Here is a 19,238-nt window from a genome sequence, read left to right as displayed (position 1 = left end):
AACAAAAGCCAAAATTGACAAATGGGATCTAATTAAACTAAAGAGCTTCTGCACAGCAAAAGAAACTACCATCAGAGTGAACAAGCAACCTACAGAATGGGAGAAAATTTTTGCAACCTACTCATCTGACAAAGGGCTAATATCCAGAATCTACAATGAACTGAAACAAATTTACAAGAAAAAAACAAACAACCCCATCAAAAAGTGGGCAAAGGACATGAAGAGACACTTCTCAAAAGAAGACATTTATGCATCCAAAAAACACATGAAGAAATGCTCATCATCACTGGCCATCAGAGAAATGCAAATCAAAACCACAGTGAGATACCATCTCACACCAGTTAGAATGGCCATCATTAAAAAATCAGGAAACAACAGGTGCTGGAGAGGATGTGGAGAAATAGGAACACTTTTACACTGTTGGTGGGACTGTAAACTAGTTCAACCATTGTGGAAGTCAGTGTGGCGATTCCTCAGGGATCTAGAACTAGAAATACCATTTGACCCAGCCATCCCATTACTGGGTATATACCCAAAGGACTATAAATCGTGCTGCTATAAAGACACATGCACACGTATGTTTATTCACAATAGCAAAGAGTTGGAACCAACCCAAATGTCCAACAACGACAGACTGGATTAAGAAAATGTGGCACATATACACCATGGAATACTATGCAGCCATAAAAAATGATGAGTTCATGTCCTTTGTAGGGACATGGATGAAACTGGAAAACATCATTCTCAGTAAACTATCGCAAGGACAAAAAACCAAACACTGCATGTTCTCACTCATAGGTGGGAATTGAACAATGAGAACTCATGGGCACAGGAAGGGGAACATCACCCTCCAGGGACTGTTGTGGGGTGGGGGGAGGGGGGAGGGACAGCATTAAGAGATGTACCTAATGCTACATGACGAGTTAATGGGTGCAGGAAATCAACATGGCACATGGATACATATGTAACAAACCTGCACATTGTGCACATGTACCCTAAAACCTAAAGTATAATAAAAAAAAAAAAAAAAAAAAAAAAAGGTGTTCAAGCGAAAAAGGGTGTAGGATTAAAGGTGGAAAGTTACTAAGGTATGTCTGGTCTAAACTTTTGGTTGTAGGATTAAAATTAGAAGGAGGAATATATCCTGTGTACAGCCAAATCATCAAAAGCTATCGATTTAAGAGGTTTCTGAAAATGATCCAATTTTCACAAAAATATATACATGTATAATATTCTCATGGGAAAAAAGTCAAGAAAAATAGTTAAATATTAGCACTAACCTTAGTAATTTCATTTCATTTGAAAATGTTTACATATGTACTTTATATTTGTCTACAGTGATGATAAATACGTTTATATAACAGAACCGTGATAATTTAGTCTATCCTTAGCCTATTAGTCGCAGACACTAATACTAACTTTTATGATCATGCTATATTACAAAAATACTGAGCCTTAGACCCACATTTTAATCCAGACAAGAATCAACTGTGGCCTTCATCTGGGTAACTCATTGAGCTATGCAGATACAAGCTGTGGTATGATCATAGGTGCACACTGAAAATTTAACACCTGGAGGCCACAGGAATCATCAACTTGAACTAGAGAATTGAAGAGCCGTCAGTTTTACTACATTAAAAAAAGAAGAACAAAGTCATGTCCCGCGAGGTAAATATCACTTACCATCTGTGTCATAAAACATGCCTAGTAGGATATCATCTGGGCCTTTCCATTGCTTTTTCAAAGTATCCAGTATAAAAGCATTTTCTTCTTCATTATGTATGCTTATCATGTCCGCTCCTGAAATTATTTTGAAGAGAAAAAAGTCAGCATATTCCAGAATCAGTGAAAATCACTAGGTATATAAAAATAATAAATAGTTGCTTAACTTTCTATATATATTAGAGCTGGACAATAAACTTTGATCTTACAGTTCATACAAGCTAATAAAGTTACAGGGACATGTCTTGGCTCTCAGCCTCTAATATGATTTATGTCATTGAAATTATGTTTATGTCTCAGTATACTTTACATAATTTTTTTTTAAGGGATAGAAAATAGTTTAGGGGCCGGGTGCAGTGGCTCATGCCTGTAATCCCAGCACTTTGGGAGGCTGAGGCAGGTGGATCACCTGAGGTCAGGAGTTTGAGACCAGCCTGGCCAACATGAGGAAATCCTGTCCCTACCAAAAAAAATAAAATAAAATAAAATTAGCTGGGTCTGGTGGCACGCACCTGTAATCCCAGCTACTCAAGAGGCTGAGGCAAGAGAATTGCTTGAACCCAGGATGTAGAGGTTGCAATGAGCTGAGATCACACCACTGCACTCCAGCCTGGGCAACAGACTGAGACTCCATTAAAAAAAAAAAAAAAGGAAAGAAAGAACAAACGAAAAGAGAGAGAGAAAGAAAGAAAAGAGAAAGAAAAAGGAAGGAAGGAAAGAAAGGAAAGAAAATAGTTGCAGGGGAAAACGTTTTAAAAATATTCTAAGACCAGCAAAATTGCTATTATTTTATTCCAACTGCCTTGAAATAAAACCATATTGGCATGTTGGAAATTTCGTCTTGTTTTCACCGAGCCAATGTTCATGTAAGACTTTTTCAAAGGGAAACAACATATATGTATTAAGTACTATGTGGCACTTTAATAAGATTAATAACTTTGGTGTTTACATTTATTCCTTCTATAATAAATGTATATGATTTTGATTAAGGTATCCCTAGTACAATTTGATACATTCTTCCAAATGTTATTGTTGAAGAATATAACAGTAATAAAAAGCACCTTTACGCTGGGCATGGTGGCTCACGCCTGTAATCCCAGCACTTTGGGAGGCTGAGGTGGGTGGATTGCCTGACCTCAGGAGTTCAACACCAGCCTGGTTAACATGGTGAAACCTTGTTTCTACTAAAAATACAAAAAATTAGCCAGGTGTGGTGATGTACCCCTGTAATCTCAGCTACTCGGGAAGCTGAGGCAGGAGAATCGCTTGAACCCAGGAGGCAGAGATTGCAGTGAGTCGAGATCGCACCACTGCACTCTAGCTTGGGCAACAAAAGCAAAACTCCGTCTCAGAAAAAAAAAAAAAAAGTGTCACAATCATTAGAGGCTCAATGGCGCCCAGTAGCTAAATATATAAATAGCCTCCAAGCACAGTTTTTAAAAAATGGCATTTTTCCGCCGGGCGCGGTGGCTCACGCCTGTAATCCCAGCACTTTGGGAGGCAGAGGCGGGTGGATCACAAGGTCAGGAGATCGAGACCATCCTGGCTAACACAGTGAAACCCTGTCTCTACTAAAAATACAAAAAATTAGCCGGGCCTAGTGGTGGGCGCTGGTAATCCCAGCTACTCGGGAGGCTAAGGCAGGAGAATGGCGTGAACCCGGGAGGTGGAGCTTGCAGTGAGCCGAGATCGCACCACTGCACTCCAGCCTAGGCGACAGAGCGAGACTCCGTCTCAAAAAAAAAAAAAAAAGACATTTTTTGGCTGGATGCATTGGCTCACACCTGTAATCCCAGCACCTTGGAAGGTCAAGGTGAGAGGATCACTTAAGGCCAAGAGTTTCAGACCAGCCTGGGCAACATAGTGAAACCCTGTCTCTACAAACAAACAGACAAAATAGCTAGCGCACGCCTGTGGTCCTGTCTATTCAGGGGGCAGACATGGGAGGATCACTTGAACCCAGGAGTTCAAGGCTGTAGTGAGCTATGATCATGCCACTGCACTCAAGCCTGGGGGACACAGCAAGATCCTGTCTCAAAAAAAAAAAAAGGCACTTTTACTTCAAATATTTTACAATGTGAAGTTATAAATCTATTTCCTAGAGAACACTGAGTGTATGCTCTAGCAAATAGCTTTTTTATAATTTTTCCTTAACGTACTCTTCTTTACTACAGTCTTACTTCATGGTCCTATGTAATCTGACTTCAGCATTTTCCAGGCAGAATAACTAAGTGATTAAGAACTCTAAGCCTAAAATCCAACAGACCTGGGTTAAAATTCTGGCTTTGTCAATTATTTCCTATGTAAGCTTGAACAAATAACTGAAGTTAATTTCATCTCTCAATAAAATGATAATAATACACCACTTGATAGGTTTGTTATGATAATTAAAGCCAGGTAAAGTATATGAGGTGCTTAAGCACAGTGCCTGGCACAGGATATGCATGTTTTTTTGTTTGTTTGTTTGTTTGTTTTTTTTTTTTTTTTTTTTTGAGACGGAGTCTCGCTCTGTCGCCCAGGCTGGAGTGCAGTGGCGCAATCTCGGCTCACTGCAAGCTCCGCCTCCCGGGTTCACGCCATTCTCCTGCCTCAGCCTCTCCGAGTAGCTGGGACTACAGGCGCCCACCACCACGCCCGGCTAATTTTTTGTATTTTTAGTAGAGACGGGGTTTCACTGTGGTCTCGATCTCCTGACCTCGTGATCCACCCGCCTCGGCCTCCCAAAGTAGGATATGCATGTTAAATAGACCCTGCTTTGGACAGTATTGTCCAACAACTGTCTTCCAACTCCAGGATTAAATATATACCCAATTCCACTGCCTGTAGCTTGTGTGTTGTCAAATAAAAGTTGTACATTAAATCCCAGGACCCAGTTAAAAGCCAGATGTGACAAAATCAATTTTTAAAGAAATTAATCAACCCTCTTTACTAATTTGTGAAAAAACAGAAAAGAATAAGCCTTTTACCATGGTCAGTACACTGATTTCTGACATCCTCTATGCTTTCTACTTTGATGGCTTCTTGGAGAAAAATGTAACAACTGTCTTGGAACTGAATCCAAGCAGATGAAGGACAGTCTATGTAGAAAAAAGAAGAACACTGTTAAATAAGTTGAGAAAAAAAATTACATGAATTCCCAAAGATAAGGATATTAGATATTAAATTTTCACACACACACAAAGGCAGTTTCCTTTGTTAAATCTTTATTAAAATAAGAAATCAACTAGTGTAACAGGAATTTGTTTCTCTCCATTATTCATGCGGGAAAACAGAAATGTGCCAATGATTCTCTTCTGACAGAGCAAAGATACAAGTTTTTAGGTTGTTTAGGAATTCAGACATGTAAATTAGTGTTATTACCAAGGCAACAAACTATCTCGAAGACAGCCAATCAGGATTACACACTTCTCTTTGAAGGTTATCTTTGCAGAATTTAACAATTTCAAAAATCTTAAGACTTTTACAAGGCCCTTTTGTTCAAATTGTACCTCCAAGAACAGAGAAGAGAAAAACAAGTTCCTAGCTTATAAATATTCACACAAGTTTTCATATTGCACAGGAAAACAAGATTGATGTTCTTATGAATGTTCTTAATTTAACACCTCATCAAAGTAGATTCTTTGAGGTAGTTCAATGAAATAGAACCATAACTCTTCCTCTACTGCTCTAAAGGGACATCTCCTTCACCTCTATCTTAGTCTCTTTTTGTTTTATTATAAAGACGTGCATTTTTAAGCCTAGGCTCTAGAATTTAATTGGTTAGTATTATAAGCAAAAGTAACCCTGCAAGAGTTGATTTCACTGGCCAAAATGGAAAGAAGAGAATTTTACTTAATTCCAGTGAATAAAGAAGTACAAAGCAGTAAGCTTCCATATTCTGTTAGGTTTGTATATAGGTAAAAATCTTAGTGATTTCATCTATATAAATATATAGCAATTTTATGTTTAAGTTCTGCTTTTTTTTTTTTTTTTTTGAGACAGGATCTTGTGCTGTCGTGCAGGCTGGAGTGCAGTGGCGTGATCTCAGTTCACTGCAGCCTCTGCCTCCTGGGCTCAAGGGATCCTCCCACCTCAGCGTCCCATGTAGCTGGGACTACAGGTATGTGCCACCATGCCCGGCTAGTTTTCATATTTTTTGTAGAGACAAGGTTTCGCCACGTTGCCCAGGCTGGTCTCAAACTCCTAAGCACAAGCGATCTACCCGCCTTGGTCTCTTAAACTGCTGGAATAACAGGTGTGAGCCACCATTCCAGGCCTAAGTTCTACATTACCTTTTTAATATAAACAAGTAGAAGCAAGCCCTACCACAAAGATCAGAATTTACCAATCAGCTACATTAATCTAAGTTAATTCAACACTCTCAAGTTTACTAAGCTCAGAATATGGCAGAGAGCATTGGTTGTCCCCAGTACTGACCTCAGCTTCTTATATAGCACAGAGCACACGGCCACCAAGCTAGATTGCTTTGCAGTCTTATAACTTCTGTACAATTAGGGTTTAGCAGAAGTGGAATGTTCAACATACCGGTCTTGCCTTTAAAAGGAAGCAATGTGCTCCCTGTATCCGTACAGACATTTTTTTTTTTTTTTTTTTTTGAGACAGAGTCTTACTCTGTCACCCAGGCTAGAGTGCAGTGGCATGATCTTGGCTCACTGCAACCTCCGCCTCCCAGGCTCAAGTGATTCTTGTGCCTCCGCCTCCTGAGTAGCTGGGATCACAAGTACACAACACTACACCCGGCTAATTTTTTAATTTTTTTGTAGAGACAAGGTCTTGCTGTGCTGCCCAGGCTGCTCTTGAACTCCTGGGCTCAGCAATTCTCCCACCTTGGGCTTCCAAAGTGCTGGGATTACAGATGAGAGCCACTGTGCCCCACCTATAATTTATTTTATATCCAAGTTTTTTTTTTTCCTTCCAGCTGTTTTAATAAGCACTTGAATTACACATATGACTACCTTGGGTTTAACTCTGGCAGGAATCTAGAACTCTCCCACAATGCTGGCTTAAAGATACGGTTGTTTTGCAACAAGCACTTTGCTTTGGGTAAATGTTCATTATGAAACATTAAAACAATCTGGCTATAAAATTACATGATACCAACATTTACAAAGCAAAGAAGTCCAGAACAGAGTCAGGAATTGGAGAAGCCAGACAGCTTTGTAGGAGGAAGGTCTGAAAACAAGACACTTGGTTGAAAGTCTGTATATGGAGCAGGTAGATCCTTTCCCTGAGAAATAGCACTCAGCCATCTCAGGTTCATTATACATTTCTGCCACCTTCTTTGAAAATCTGGCCTTTATTCAGAGAAAATACTCTTCTTCCTTCAAATCCACTTCCAGGCCATCAAACATTATTCTCTGTCTGCTCATCCTTTGAGGCTCAGGCCATCTGTACCACCTTCTCCAAGACATCCCCACTAGAATTGATTGTGACTTTTGCATGTAATTTCACCACACACCATCCAATGGCAGTGTAAAGTACCAGCAGGAACACGGCTTTAATGTCAGACAGACTTAGGTTTTTATCTTGGTGGTGAGACCTTGGAAAACTTATATTATTTCCTGTGTTTCATCAGGAAAAGGGAGATAACATCTACCTCACTGGATTGTTGTAAATAATCAGGTAAGATACTGCAAACCTGCACAGCAGTGTCTCGCACAAGGAAAGTATTGAAAATATGTAGCTTTTACAGACATCATCATTGGCATCTTTCACTCCTGGACAGTGACCACTCTAAAAATAGGGACTAAGCCTTATTAATTTTTGGATTCCTAACACCTCAGATAGCTCTTGGATTATAATAGGGACTTAAAATATTCAGCTGAATGAATGAATCCTCTTATTTGTCCTTAAGTAGCTTAATTTATCATCTCTTCAGCATCTTCAAACACTCCCTTTCCCTGTGGGTTCAACCTTTCCTTCTTGAAGCATGTTAAGTTTCTTTTTTCTTTTTTTTTACGTTTTTTTTTTTTTTTTTTGAGACAGTCTCACTCTGTCGCCCAGGCTGGAGGGCAGTGGCACAATCTCAGCTCAGTGCAACTTCTGCCTCCCGGGTTCAAGTGATTCTCCTGCCTCAGCCTTCCCAATCGCTGGGATTACAGGCTCCCGCCACCACACCCAGCTAATTTTTGTATTTTTAGTAGACAGGGTTTCACCATGTTGGTCAGGCTGGTCTCAAACTCCTGACCTCAGGTGATCGGGCTGCCTTGGCCTCCCAAAGTGCTGGGATTACAGGCATGAGCCACTGTGCCCAGCCAAGCTTCTTACATACTAAAATATAACTGAATTGACCTTGCTGCCAACTGTAATACCTTTCCTGATACACTTTTTAAAAACTAAACTTTTTATTCAAATAAAACATACATGCAATGCACAAGTCATAAATATACAGGTTGGTGAATTTTTTTTCTTTTTTCTTTTATTTTTTGGTGAGTTTTTTATAAAGTAAACATACCCATATAATTATCAGAGGAATGAGGAACAGAACATTAACCTCTTTTGCTCACCATCCCTTCCAAAGGTCATCTCTAACCTAACTTCTAACACTATCGATTAGTTCTGCCTGTTTTTGAACTTTATAGTTATGGAATCATACATTGTGTACTCTTTTGTGTTTGGCTTCTTTTGATAAATGTTACTTTAAAAATCATTTTATTTAAGACTTATCTAAGAACTTATTCATTCTTCTGTTGATGAATATTTGGGTAGTTTCTAGTTTGTAGCCATTGTAATGCTGCTTTAAACATTCTATGCATACTTTTTGTGAGTACCTTTGTAGAAGTAGATTGCTGGGGCCATCGAGTATGCTATGCATGTGCCCAGCTTTCACAGATACTACCAAACACTTTTTCAAAGTAGTTATAATTCTTGCATGCAGCAAGTAGTTTTTTTTTAATCTAGCTTGATCATCTGTCTTTTAATTGAAGTATTTCCAGTAATATTTAATGTAGTTACGATGAATTGGGGTTTATATCTACCATCTTAATATTTGTTTTTCATTTGTCCTATTGATTTTATGTTCCTTTTTTCTCATTTATTGTCTTTTTTGTATTAAACATTTTATATTTGATCCTTTTTCTTTTAGCTTGTTAATTATATATTCTTTAACTTTTTTTCTGTAGTAGCTACCCTGAAAATTATATGTGACCTTGATTTATTAATACCTCAAATAAATCAGTACTTTTACCACTTCCTAGGCAGTCCTAGAAACACACAGTATTTTAATTTCATTGACTTCCTTTCCTTTATCTTCTTGTTTTATTACTGTTTTGCCTGGCCGGTGTTCCTTTAGATTTAAATACATATTTACCCTCTCTGTTGCTCTTCATTCCTTCTCGCATTTCTGTGTTACTGACTGGGATAATTTTCCATTTGCCTAAAGAAATCTCTTTGGTGTTTCTTTAAGTGCAGGTCTACTGGAAACTCCCTCAGTTCTTGATACTCTATAAATGTCTCCACCAGGCACAGTGGTTCACACCTGTAATCCCAGCACCGAGGTGGGTGGATCACCTGAGGTCAGCAATTTGAGACCAGCCCGGCCCACATGGTGAAAACCTGTCTCTACTAAAAAATACAAAAAATTAGCTGGGTGTGGTGGCAGGTGCCTGTAATCCCAGCTATCGGGGAGGCTGAGGCAGGAGAATCACCTGAACCCAGGAGGTGGAGGTTGCAGTGAGCCAAGATTGTACCACTGCACTCCAGCCTGACAACAGAATGAGACTCCGTCTCAAAAAAAAAAAAAAAAGAAAAAGAAAAAGAAAAAAGGTCTTTATACTGTCTTCATGTTTGATGGCTATCTTTGCAAATACAGAATTGTAGAATGGCAGCTTATCTTTCATTTAAGATGTACATAGTCATGCACCATATAATGACATCTTGGTCAATGATAGACTGTATACATGGCAGTGTTCCCATAAGGTTATAATACCATTATTTTTACTGTGCTTTTGCTATGTTTAGAAACACAAATACTTACGTTGTGCTACAGTTGCCTACAGTATTCAGTATAGTAACACGCCATACAGGTTCTGCAAGTTACTGCGGAGCAATACGCTCCAGCACGTGGCCTAGGTGTGTAGTAGGCATACCATCTAGGTTTGTGTAAGTACACTCTACGATGTTTGCACAATGACAAAATTGCCTGATGAAAAATTGCATTTCTCAAAATGTATTCCTGTTGTTAATTAAGCAATGAATCACTATAGTTTTGTTGCTTGGGCTTCCATCATTTCTACTGAGAAGTTAACTGTCAGTCTCACTGTTGTTTTTTGGACAGTAATGTGCTTTTCCCCCTTCTTGCTGCTTTCAAGATTTTCTTTGTCTTTGGTTTTTAGCAGTTTTACAGTGGTATGCTGCTGTTGTAGTGTTTTTAAATCCTGCTAAGAATTCAATGCACTTTCTGAATCTGTGGCTTATTTTCATTGGTCACTTTTGAAAAGTTCTTGGCCATTATCATTTCAGATGCTACTTTTGCTCCATTCTCTCTCTCTTCCCTTTCTGGGACCAAAATTACATCTATGTTAGACTTTTTACCATGTCCTGTATATCCTTTTGCTCTTTTCAATACTGTTAATACTCTCCATACTATAATCTCGTTCTTCCTGGTTTATTAACGCACTCTTAAGTTGTAACTTAACTGAGGTGAGGGTAACTTCAATTTTTATTTTTTTAAGACAAGATCTCTCTCTCTGTCACCCAGGCTGGGGTACAATGGCATGGTCATAGCTCATTGCAGCCTTGAACTCCTGGGCTCAAGTGATCCTCCCACCTCAGCCTCCTGAGTAGACAGGATGGCTAATTTGTTTGATTTTTTTTGTAGAGACAGGGGTGTCACTATATTCCCCAGACTGGTCTTGAACTCTTGGTCTCAAGCAATCCTCCTACCTTGGCCTCCCAAAGTGCTGAGATTACAGGCGTGAGTTACTGTGCCCAGCCTACTTCAGTTTTTCATGCTGTTAAACCCCATCTATTGAGTTTATAATGTCAGTGATTTTTCAGTTATAGAATTTCAACTTGATTATATTTTTAAAATTTCAATTTGATTATATTTTAAAATTCTCAATCTTAGTATTTATATTCTTTAACTTATCACAGTTATTTTAAAGTCCATTTCTGAAAATTCTAATTTCTAGATGAGTTATTAGTCTGTTCTCTACTCTCCTACCCTGCACCCTCACATCCCCTTAAGCCTGTTTTTTTTGTTCTGCCTGGTAGTTTTCTATCAAATACCAAACACGTGTATGAAAAATTGTAGTACCTCTAAATGATGTTATTTTCCTTTAGAAAGGATTCTGATCAGCAGGGACTGAGTCTATATGAAGAGGTGTTCTAGTCTTTGTAGACTCTTGATCCGTAGGGATCGCCAGTTGAAAGCCTGGATATTAACAAGAGCCACCTCCTCTTTGGTGAGTTAAGACTCATATTTTGGTGGAGCCAAGATGGCCAAATAGGAACAGCTCCGGTCTACAGCTCCCAGCCTGAGCGACACAGAAGACGGGTGATTTCTGCATTTCTGTTTGAGGTACTGGTTTCATCTCACTAGGGAGTGCCAAACAGTGGGTGCAGGACAGTCGGTGAAGCGCACTGTGCGCGAGCCGAAGCAGGCCGAGGCACTGCCTCACTCGGGAAGCGCAAGGGGTCAGGGAGTTCCCTTTCCTAGTCAAAGAAAGGGGTAACAGATGGCACCTGGAATACTGGGTCAGTCCCACCCTAATACTGCGCTTTTCCAACGGGCCTGGAAAACGGCACACTAGGAGATTGTGTCCCGCACCTGGCTCGGAGGGTCCTATGCCCACGGAGTCTCGCTGATTGCTAACACAGCAGTCTGAGATCAAGCTGCAAGGTGGAAGCGAGTCTGGGGGAGGAGCGCCCGCCATTGCCCAGGTTTGCTTAGGTAAACAAAGCAGCCAGGAAGCTCAAACTGGGTGGAGCCCACCACAGCTCAAGGAGGCCTGCCTGCCTCTGTAAGCTCCACCTCTGGGGGCAGGGCACAGACAAACAAAAAGTCAGCAGGAACCTCCACAGCCTTAAATGTCCCTGTCTGACTGACAGCTTTGAAGAGAGTAGTGGTTCTCCCAGCACGCAGCTGGAGATCTGAGAACGGGCAGACTGCCTCCTAAAGTGGGTCCCTCACCCCCGAGCAGCCTAACTGGGAGGCACCCCCCACAGTAGGGACAGACTGACACCTCACTCGGCCGGGTACTCCTCTGAGACAAAACTTCCAGAGGAACTATCAGACAGCTGTATTTGTGGTCTCACGAAAATCTGCTGTTCTGCAGCCACCACTGCTGACACCCAGCCAAACAGGGTCTGGAGTGAACCTCTAGTAAACTCCAACAGACCTGCAGCTGAGGGTCCTGTCTGGTAGAAGGAAAACTAACAAACAGAAAGGACATCCACACCAAAAACCCATCTGTACATCACCATCATCAAAGACCAAAAGTAGATAAAACCACAAAGATGGGGAAAAAACAGAGCAGAAAAACTGGAAACTCTAAAAAGCAGAGCACATCTCCTCCTCCAAAGGAACGCAGTTCCTCACCAGCAATGGAACAAAGCTGGATGGAGTATGACTTTGACGAGTTGAGAGAAGAAGGCTTCAGATGATCAAACTACTCTGAGCTATGGGAGGAAATTCAAAACAATAGCAAAGAAGTTAAAAACTTTAAAAAAAATTAGAAGAATGGATAACTAGAATAACCAGTGGAGAGAAGGGCTTAAAGGAGCTGATGGAGCTGAAAGCCAAGTTTCGAGAACTACACGAAGATTGCAGAAGCCTCAGTAGCAGATGCGATCAACTGGAAGAAATGGTATCGCTGATGGAAGATGAAATGAATGAAATGAAGTGAGAAGGGAAGTTTAGAGAAAAAAGAATAAAAAGAAATGAACAAAGCCTCCAAGAAATTTGGGACTATGTGAAAAGACCAAACCTATGTCTGATTGGTGTACCTGAAAATGACGGGGAGAATGGAACCAAGTTGGAAAACACTCTGCAAGATATTATCCAGGAGAACTTCCCCAATCTAGCAAGGCAGGCCAACATTCAGATTCAGGAAATACAGAGAACGCCACAAAGATACTCCTCGAGAAGAGCAACTCCAAGACACATAATTGTCAGATTCACCAAAGTTGAAATAAGGAAAAAATGTTAACGGCAGCCAGAGAGAAAGGTCGGGTTACCCACAAAGGGAAGCCCATCAGACTAACAGCTGATCTCTCAGCAGAAACTCTACAAGCCAGAAGAGAGTGGGGGCCGATATTGAACATTCTTAAAGAATTTTCAACCCAGAATTTCATATCCAGCCAAACTAAGCTTCATAAGTGATGGAGAAATAAAATACTTTACAGACAAGCAAACGCTGAGTGACTTTGTCACCACCAGGCCTGCCCTAAAAGAGATCCTGAACGAAGCACTAAACATGGAAAGGAACAACCGGTACCAGCCACTGCAAAAACATGCCAAATTGTAAAGACCATCGAGGCTAGGAAGAAACTGCATCAACTAACGAGCAAAATAACCAACTAACATCATAATGACAGGATCAGATTCACACATAACAATATTAACTTTAAATGTAAATGGGCTAAATGCTCCAATTAAAAGACACAGACTGGCAAACTGGATAAGGAGTCAGGACCCATCAGTGTGCTGTATTCAGGAAACCCATCTCACGTGCAGAGACACACATAGACTCAAAATAAAGGGATGGAGGAAGATCTATCAAGCAAATGGAAAACAAAAAAAGGCAGGGGTTGCAATCCTAGTCTCTGATAAAATAGACTTTAAACCAACAAAGATCAGAAGAGACAAAGAAGGCCATTACATAATGGTAAAGGGATCAATTCAACAAGAAGAGCTAACTATCCTAAATATATATGCATCCAACACAGGAGCACCCAGATTCATAAAGCAAGTCCTGAGTGACCTACAAAGGGACTTAAACTCCCACACAATAATAATGGGAGATTTTAACACCCCACTGTCAACATTAGACAGATCAACAAGACAGAAAGTTAACAAGGATATCCAGGAATTGAACTCAGCTCTGCACAAAGTGGACCTAATAGACATCTACAGAACTCTCCACCCCAAATCAACAGAATACACATTTTTTTCAGCACCACACCACACCTATTCCAAAATTGACCACATAGTTGGAAGTAAAGCTCTCTTCAGCAAATGTAAAAGAACAGAAATTATAACAAACTGTCTCTCAGACCACAGTGCAATCAAACTAGAACTCAGGATTAAGAAACTCACTCAAAACCGCTCAACTACATGGAAACCGAACAACCTGCTCCTGAATGACTACTGGGTACATAATGAAATGAAGGCAGAAATAAAGATGTTCTTTGAAACCAACGAGAACAAAGACACAACATACCAGAATCTCTGGGACACGTTCAAAGCAGTGTGTAGAGGGAAATTTATAGCACTAAATGCCCACAAGAGAAAGCAGGAAAGATCCAAAATTGACACCCTAACATCACAATTAAAAGAACTAGAAAAGCAAGAGCAAACACATTCAAAAGCTAGCAGAAGGCTAGAAATAACTAAAATCAGAGCAGAACTGAAGGAAATAGAGACACAAAAAACCCTTCAAAAAATTAATGAATCCAGGAGCTGGTTTTTTGAAAAGATCAACAAAATTGATAGACCGCTAGCAAGACTAATAAAGAAGAAAAGAGAGAAGAATCAAATCGATGCAATAAAAAATGAAAAAGGGGATATCACCAGTGATCCCACAGAAATACAATCTACCATCAGAGAATACTACAAACACCTCTATGCAAATAAACTAGAAAATCTAGAAGAAATGGATAAATTCCTTGACAAATACACCCTCCCAAGACTAAACCAGGAAGAAGCTGAATCTCTGAATCGACCAATAACAGGTTCTGAAATTGTGGCAATAATCAATAGCTTACCAACCAAAAAGAGTCCAGGACCTGATGGATTCACAGCCGAATTCTACCAGAGGTACAAGGAGGAACTGGTACCATTCCTTCTGAAACTATTCCAATTGATAGAAAAAGAGGGAATCCTCCCTAACACATTTTATGAAGCCAGCATTGTCCTGATACCAAAGCCTGGCAGAGACATAACCAAAAAAGAGAATTTCAGACCAATATCCTTGATGAACATTGATGCAAAAATCCTCAGTAAAATACTGGCAAACCGAATCCAGCAGCACATCAAAAAGATTATCCACCGTAATCAAGTGGGCTTCATCCCTGGGCTGCAAGGCTGGTTCAACATACGCAAATCAATAAATGTAATCCAGCATATAAACAGAACCAAAGACAAAAACCACATGATTATCTCAATAGATGCAGAAAAGGCCTTTGACAAAATTCAACAGCCCTTCATGCTAAAAACTCTCAATAAATTAGGTATTGATGGGATGTATCTCAAAATAATAAGAGCTATCTATGACAAACCCACAGCCAATATGATACTTAATGGGCAAAAACTGGAAGCATTCCCTCTGAAAACTGGCACAAGACAGGGATGCCCTCTCTCACCACTCGTATTCAACATAGTGCTGGAAGTTCTGGCCAGAGCAATCAGGCAGGAGAAGGAAATAAAGGGTATGCAATTAGGAAAAGAGGAAGTCAAATTGTCCCTGTTTGCAGATGACATGATTGTATATCTAGAAAACCCCATTGTCTCAGCCCAAAATCTCCTTAAGCTGATTAGCAACTTCAGCAAAGTCTCAGGATACAAAATCAATGTACAAAAATCACAAGCATTCTTGTACACCAATCACAGACAAACAGAGAGCCAAATCATGAGTGAACTCCCATTCACAATTGCTTCAAAGAGAATAAAATACCTAGGAATCCAACTTACAAGGGATGTGAAGGACCTCTTCAAGGAGAACTACAAACCACTGCTCAATGAAATAAAAGAGGATACAAACAAATGGAAGAACATTCCATGCTCATGGGTTGGAAGAATCAATACCGTGAAAATGGCCATACTGTCCAAGGTAATTTATAGATTCAATGCCATCCCCATCAAGCTACCAATGACTTTCTTCACAGAATTGGAAAAAACTACTTTAAAGTTCATATGGAATCAAAAAAGAGCCCGCATCGCCAAGTCAATCCTAAGCCAAAAGAACAAAGCTGGAGGCATCACGCTACCTGACTTCAAACTATACTACAAGGCTACAGTAACCAAAACAGCATGGTACTGGTACCACAACAGAGACATAGATCAATGGAACAGAACAGAGCCCTCAGAAATGATGCCGCATATCTACAACTATCTGATCTTTGACAAACCTGACAAAAACAAGAAATGGGGAAAGGATTCCCTATTTAATAAATGGTGCTGGGAAAACTGGCTAGCCATATGTAGAAAGCTGAAACTGGATCCCTTCCTTACACCTTATACAAAAATTAATTCAAGATGGATTAAAGACTTACATGTTAGACCTAAAACCATCAAAATCCTGCAAGAAAACCTAGGCAATACCATTCAGTACATAGGCATGGGCAAGGACTTCATGTCTAAAACACCAAAAGCAATGGCAACAAAAGCCAAAATTGACAAATGGGATCTCATTAAACTAAAGAGCTTCTGCACAGCAAAAGAAACTACCATCAGAGTGAACAGGCAACCTACAGAATGGGAGAAAATTTTTGCAACCTACTCATCTGACAAAGGGCGAATATCCAGAATCTACAATGAACTCAAACAAATTTACAAGAAAAAAACAAACAACTCCATCAAAAAGTGGGCAAAGGACATGAAGAGACACTTCTCAAAAGAGGACATTTATGCAGCCAAAAAGCACATGAAGAAATGCTCATCATCACTGGCCATCAGAGAAATGCAAATCAAAACCACAGTGAGATACCACCTCACACCAGTTAGAATGGCCATCATTAAAAAATCAGGAAACAACAGGTGCTGGAGAGGATGTGGAGAAATAGGAACACTTTTACACTGTTGGTGGGACTGTAAGCTAGTTCAACCATTGTGGAAGTCAGTGTGGCGATTCCTCAGGGATCTAGAACTAGAAATACCATTTGACCCAGCCATCCCATTACTGGGTATATACCCAAAGGACTATAAATCATGCTGCTATAAAGACACATGCACACGTATGTTTATTGTGGCACTACTCACAATAGCAAAGAGTTGGAACCAACCCAAATGTCCAACAACGATAGACTGGATTAAGAAAATGTGGCACATATACACCATGGAATACTATGCAGCCATAAAAAATGATGAGTTCATGTCCTTTGTAGAGACATGGATGAAACTGGAAAACATCATTCTCAGTAAACTATCGCAAGGACAAAAAACCAAACACCACATGTTCTCACTCATAGGTGGGAATTGAATAATGAGAACTCATGGACACAGGAAGGGGAACATCACCCTCCGGGGACTGTTGTGTCGTGGGGGGAGGGGGGAGGGACAGCATTAGGAGATACACCTAATGCTAAATGACGAGTTAATGGGTGCAGGAAATCAACATGGCACATGGATACATATGTAACAAACCTGCACATTGTGCACATGTACCCTAAAACCTAAAGTATAATTAAAAAAAAAAAGACTCGTATTTTTTGTTTCCTCAACACTATGAGATTGCCAAAAACTCTGCTCTGCTTTTAGCTATTTAAGATTTTACCAGGTCTCCTAAGGAGAAAAGTAATACACAGACTGCTGGGCTCACCTCAGCAAATTGCCTTAGCAGCTCTCTGATGCCAGCAAATACGATTCTTATGGAATTTAATCTAGATTTTCTAGTTGTTCTTAATTGGAGTGTTAGTCTCCTACTCCATGATAGCCAGATGCAAAATTCCATCTTTTATATTTTTCAACAGGTTATCAACAATTGGTCACCCATCTACCCATCATCCATATCAGACATTTGCTGAGCAACTCCTACGTGTCAGGTATAATGCTTAGTGTTAAGGGGTGATGAGAAAAAGAGTAAAAGTCACCTACACTTAAAGTGGTCAGTCTGATGGAAGAGTCGGACAGACAGACATGACAGATATTCCGAAGGTAGGATAGGTAAAATGCTATGAGATGTAGGAGAAGGAGAGTATAACTTTGTAGAATAAGTGAGCATTTCAAAAAGTAGGCAATATTTAAGCTATATCTCACTGGATAAATAGGAAGTTGCCACGGATAAAAGGAAAAAGAAAAAAAAAATCCAGGCAGAGGGCGTATGATAAAAAGCACAGTTACAGGTACCTAGTAGGGTCTCCATAAATATTCATTGAATGAGTGAACTAGGATATAAAGGCAGGTTTCTTCCCTCCTTCCCCTCTCTGCTGCCAGAGACATGACAGAGGACACAGAAGTCATTTCCAGAATAAAACTCAAACTGAAAGTCAGAAGGGCAGAGGCTCTAAATTGCAAACTTTGATTATTCTTTCTCTTCTTTTCCCTTTTTACTTCCTTCTGGTTCCTTTTATTTCTCTTTTTCTTTTACCTTATGAAATTTTAAAAAAGTGAAATGGAAACAGACTGCATTACCACACTGAATGACACCTGAAACACTTTTATAAATCATTGGCAATTATTGAACCACAGGTTCAGAAATGCACTTTTGTATTATTTTTAGTCAAAACTACAGATAGTGTTCTCTACTTATAACAAATAATTCGACAATATATAAAAATGAATTAATTTTTGAAACACCATTTATATAAAATAAAATATGTCTAATAAGTCCACAAAAATATAATCAACACTCAAGTCAAGCACTTATAGTTCTTTTTTTTATCTTTTGCTCCTGGCATGCTGTGAAAACATGTAGTTCTTATACTTTATAAATTAAAATGATCTGAAGATATGATCTCTAAAACACTCATTAAGGTATATTCTTATTTCAGTGGCAGCTCATGTGTCAATTCTCCATGAAGTGTCTCAGCCTTATCTTCCTCTAACCTATGACTCCTTTGAACATCTGTAGGACTTTTAAACTGCATTATGCATGAGAGGCCTTTTCTGGCAACAAGGACTAAAGACATGCTCAGGCTACCAGATGATAGATTTATTGTACAGATACGTGGCCAATAAGAAAACTGAGGATACTATCTCAACAGTCAAACAGGCTTAGCGTTCATATACTAGGCCCCATATTGGGCTGATGCCTAGCCTAGAGTAGCCAGCTTTTGACTAAGGAAATTATCCTTATTCCAATTAGTTGTGGCTAGGGTTTTAAAAATAATATGGCACAAATCATAAGAACTACGGGTAGTCGTTCTTCTTTGGAAAAGGAAATGTGTTACCCTCTGATGGCCTATACATGTTTACATAGCACTCATTCGATCCTGCTTTATATAGCGGCTATCGGATATGCATCCTGTTTTTGCAAATGATTGTTAACTCCACGACAGCAGAGACCACGTCTGAGATCTAATTGTACTCTCAATAATAACTATCCTTCTGTCTTGAACATAACACTGGAAGGGATGCGTAGAAGTGGGTCAATACAGGACTCTGGTAAGCCCATTAGGCTGTGGAGAAAAGTTTGGCT

General features: G+C 39.7%; 1 protein-coding gene across 3 annotated transcripts in view; it reads right to left on the bottom strand.

The window, feature by feature from the left end:
- LOC129489445 (CD302 antigen) overlaps positions 1-19,238 on the bottom strand; it is a 149,458-nt gene that overhangs the window by 14,955 nt on the left and 115,265 nt on the right. For all 3 annotated transcript variants that reach the window (XM_055292001.2, XM_055292000.2, XM_063645983.1), the window contains 2 exons: positions 4,689-4,799; positions 1,684-1,800 (listed from right to left, as the gene is read on the bottom strand). In XM_055292001.2, the coding sequence (XP_055147976.1) occupies positions 1,684-1,800; positions 4,689-4,799 (228 nt within the window). The remainder of the gene's footprint in view (positions 1-1,683; positions 1,801-4,688; positions 4,800-19,238) is intronic.

Source organism: Symphalangus syndactylus, chromosome 9 (genome assembly GCF_028878055.3).
Source record: "Symphalangus syndactylus isolate Jambi chromosome 9, NHGRI_mSymSyn1-v2.1_pri, whole genome shotgun sequence".
Lineage (NCBI taxonomy): Eukaryota > Metazoa > Chordata > Mammalia > Primates > Hylobatidae > Symphalangus > Symphalangus syndactylus.
The sequence above is the reverse complement of the archived record's forward strand: the minus strand, read 5'-3'. Positions and strand labels throughout refer to the sequence as shown.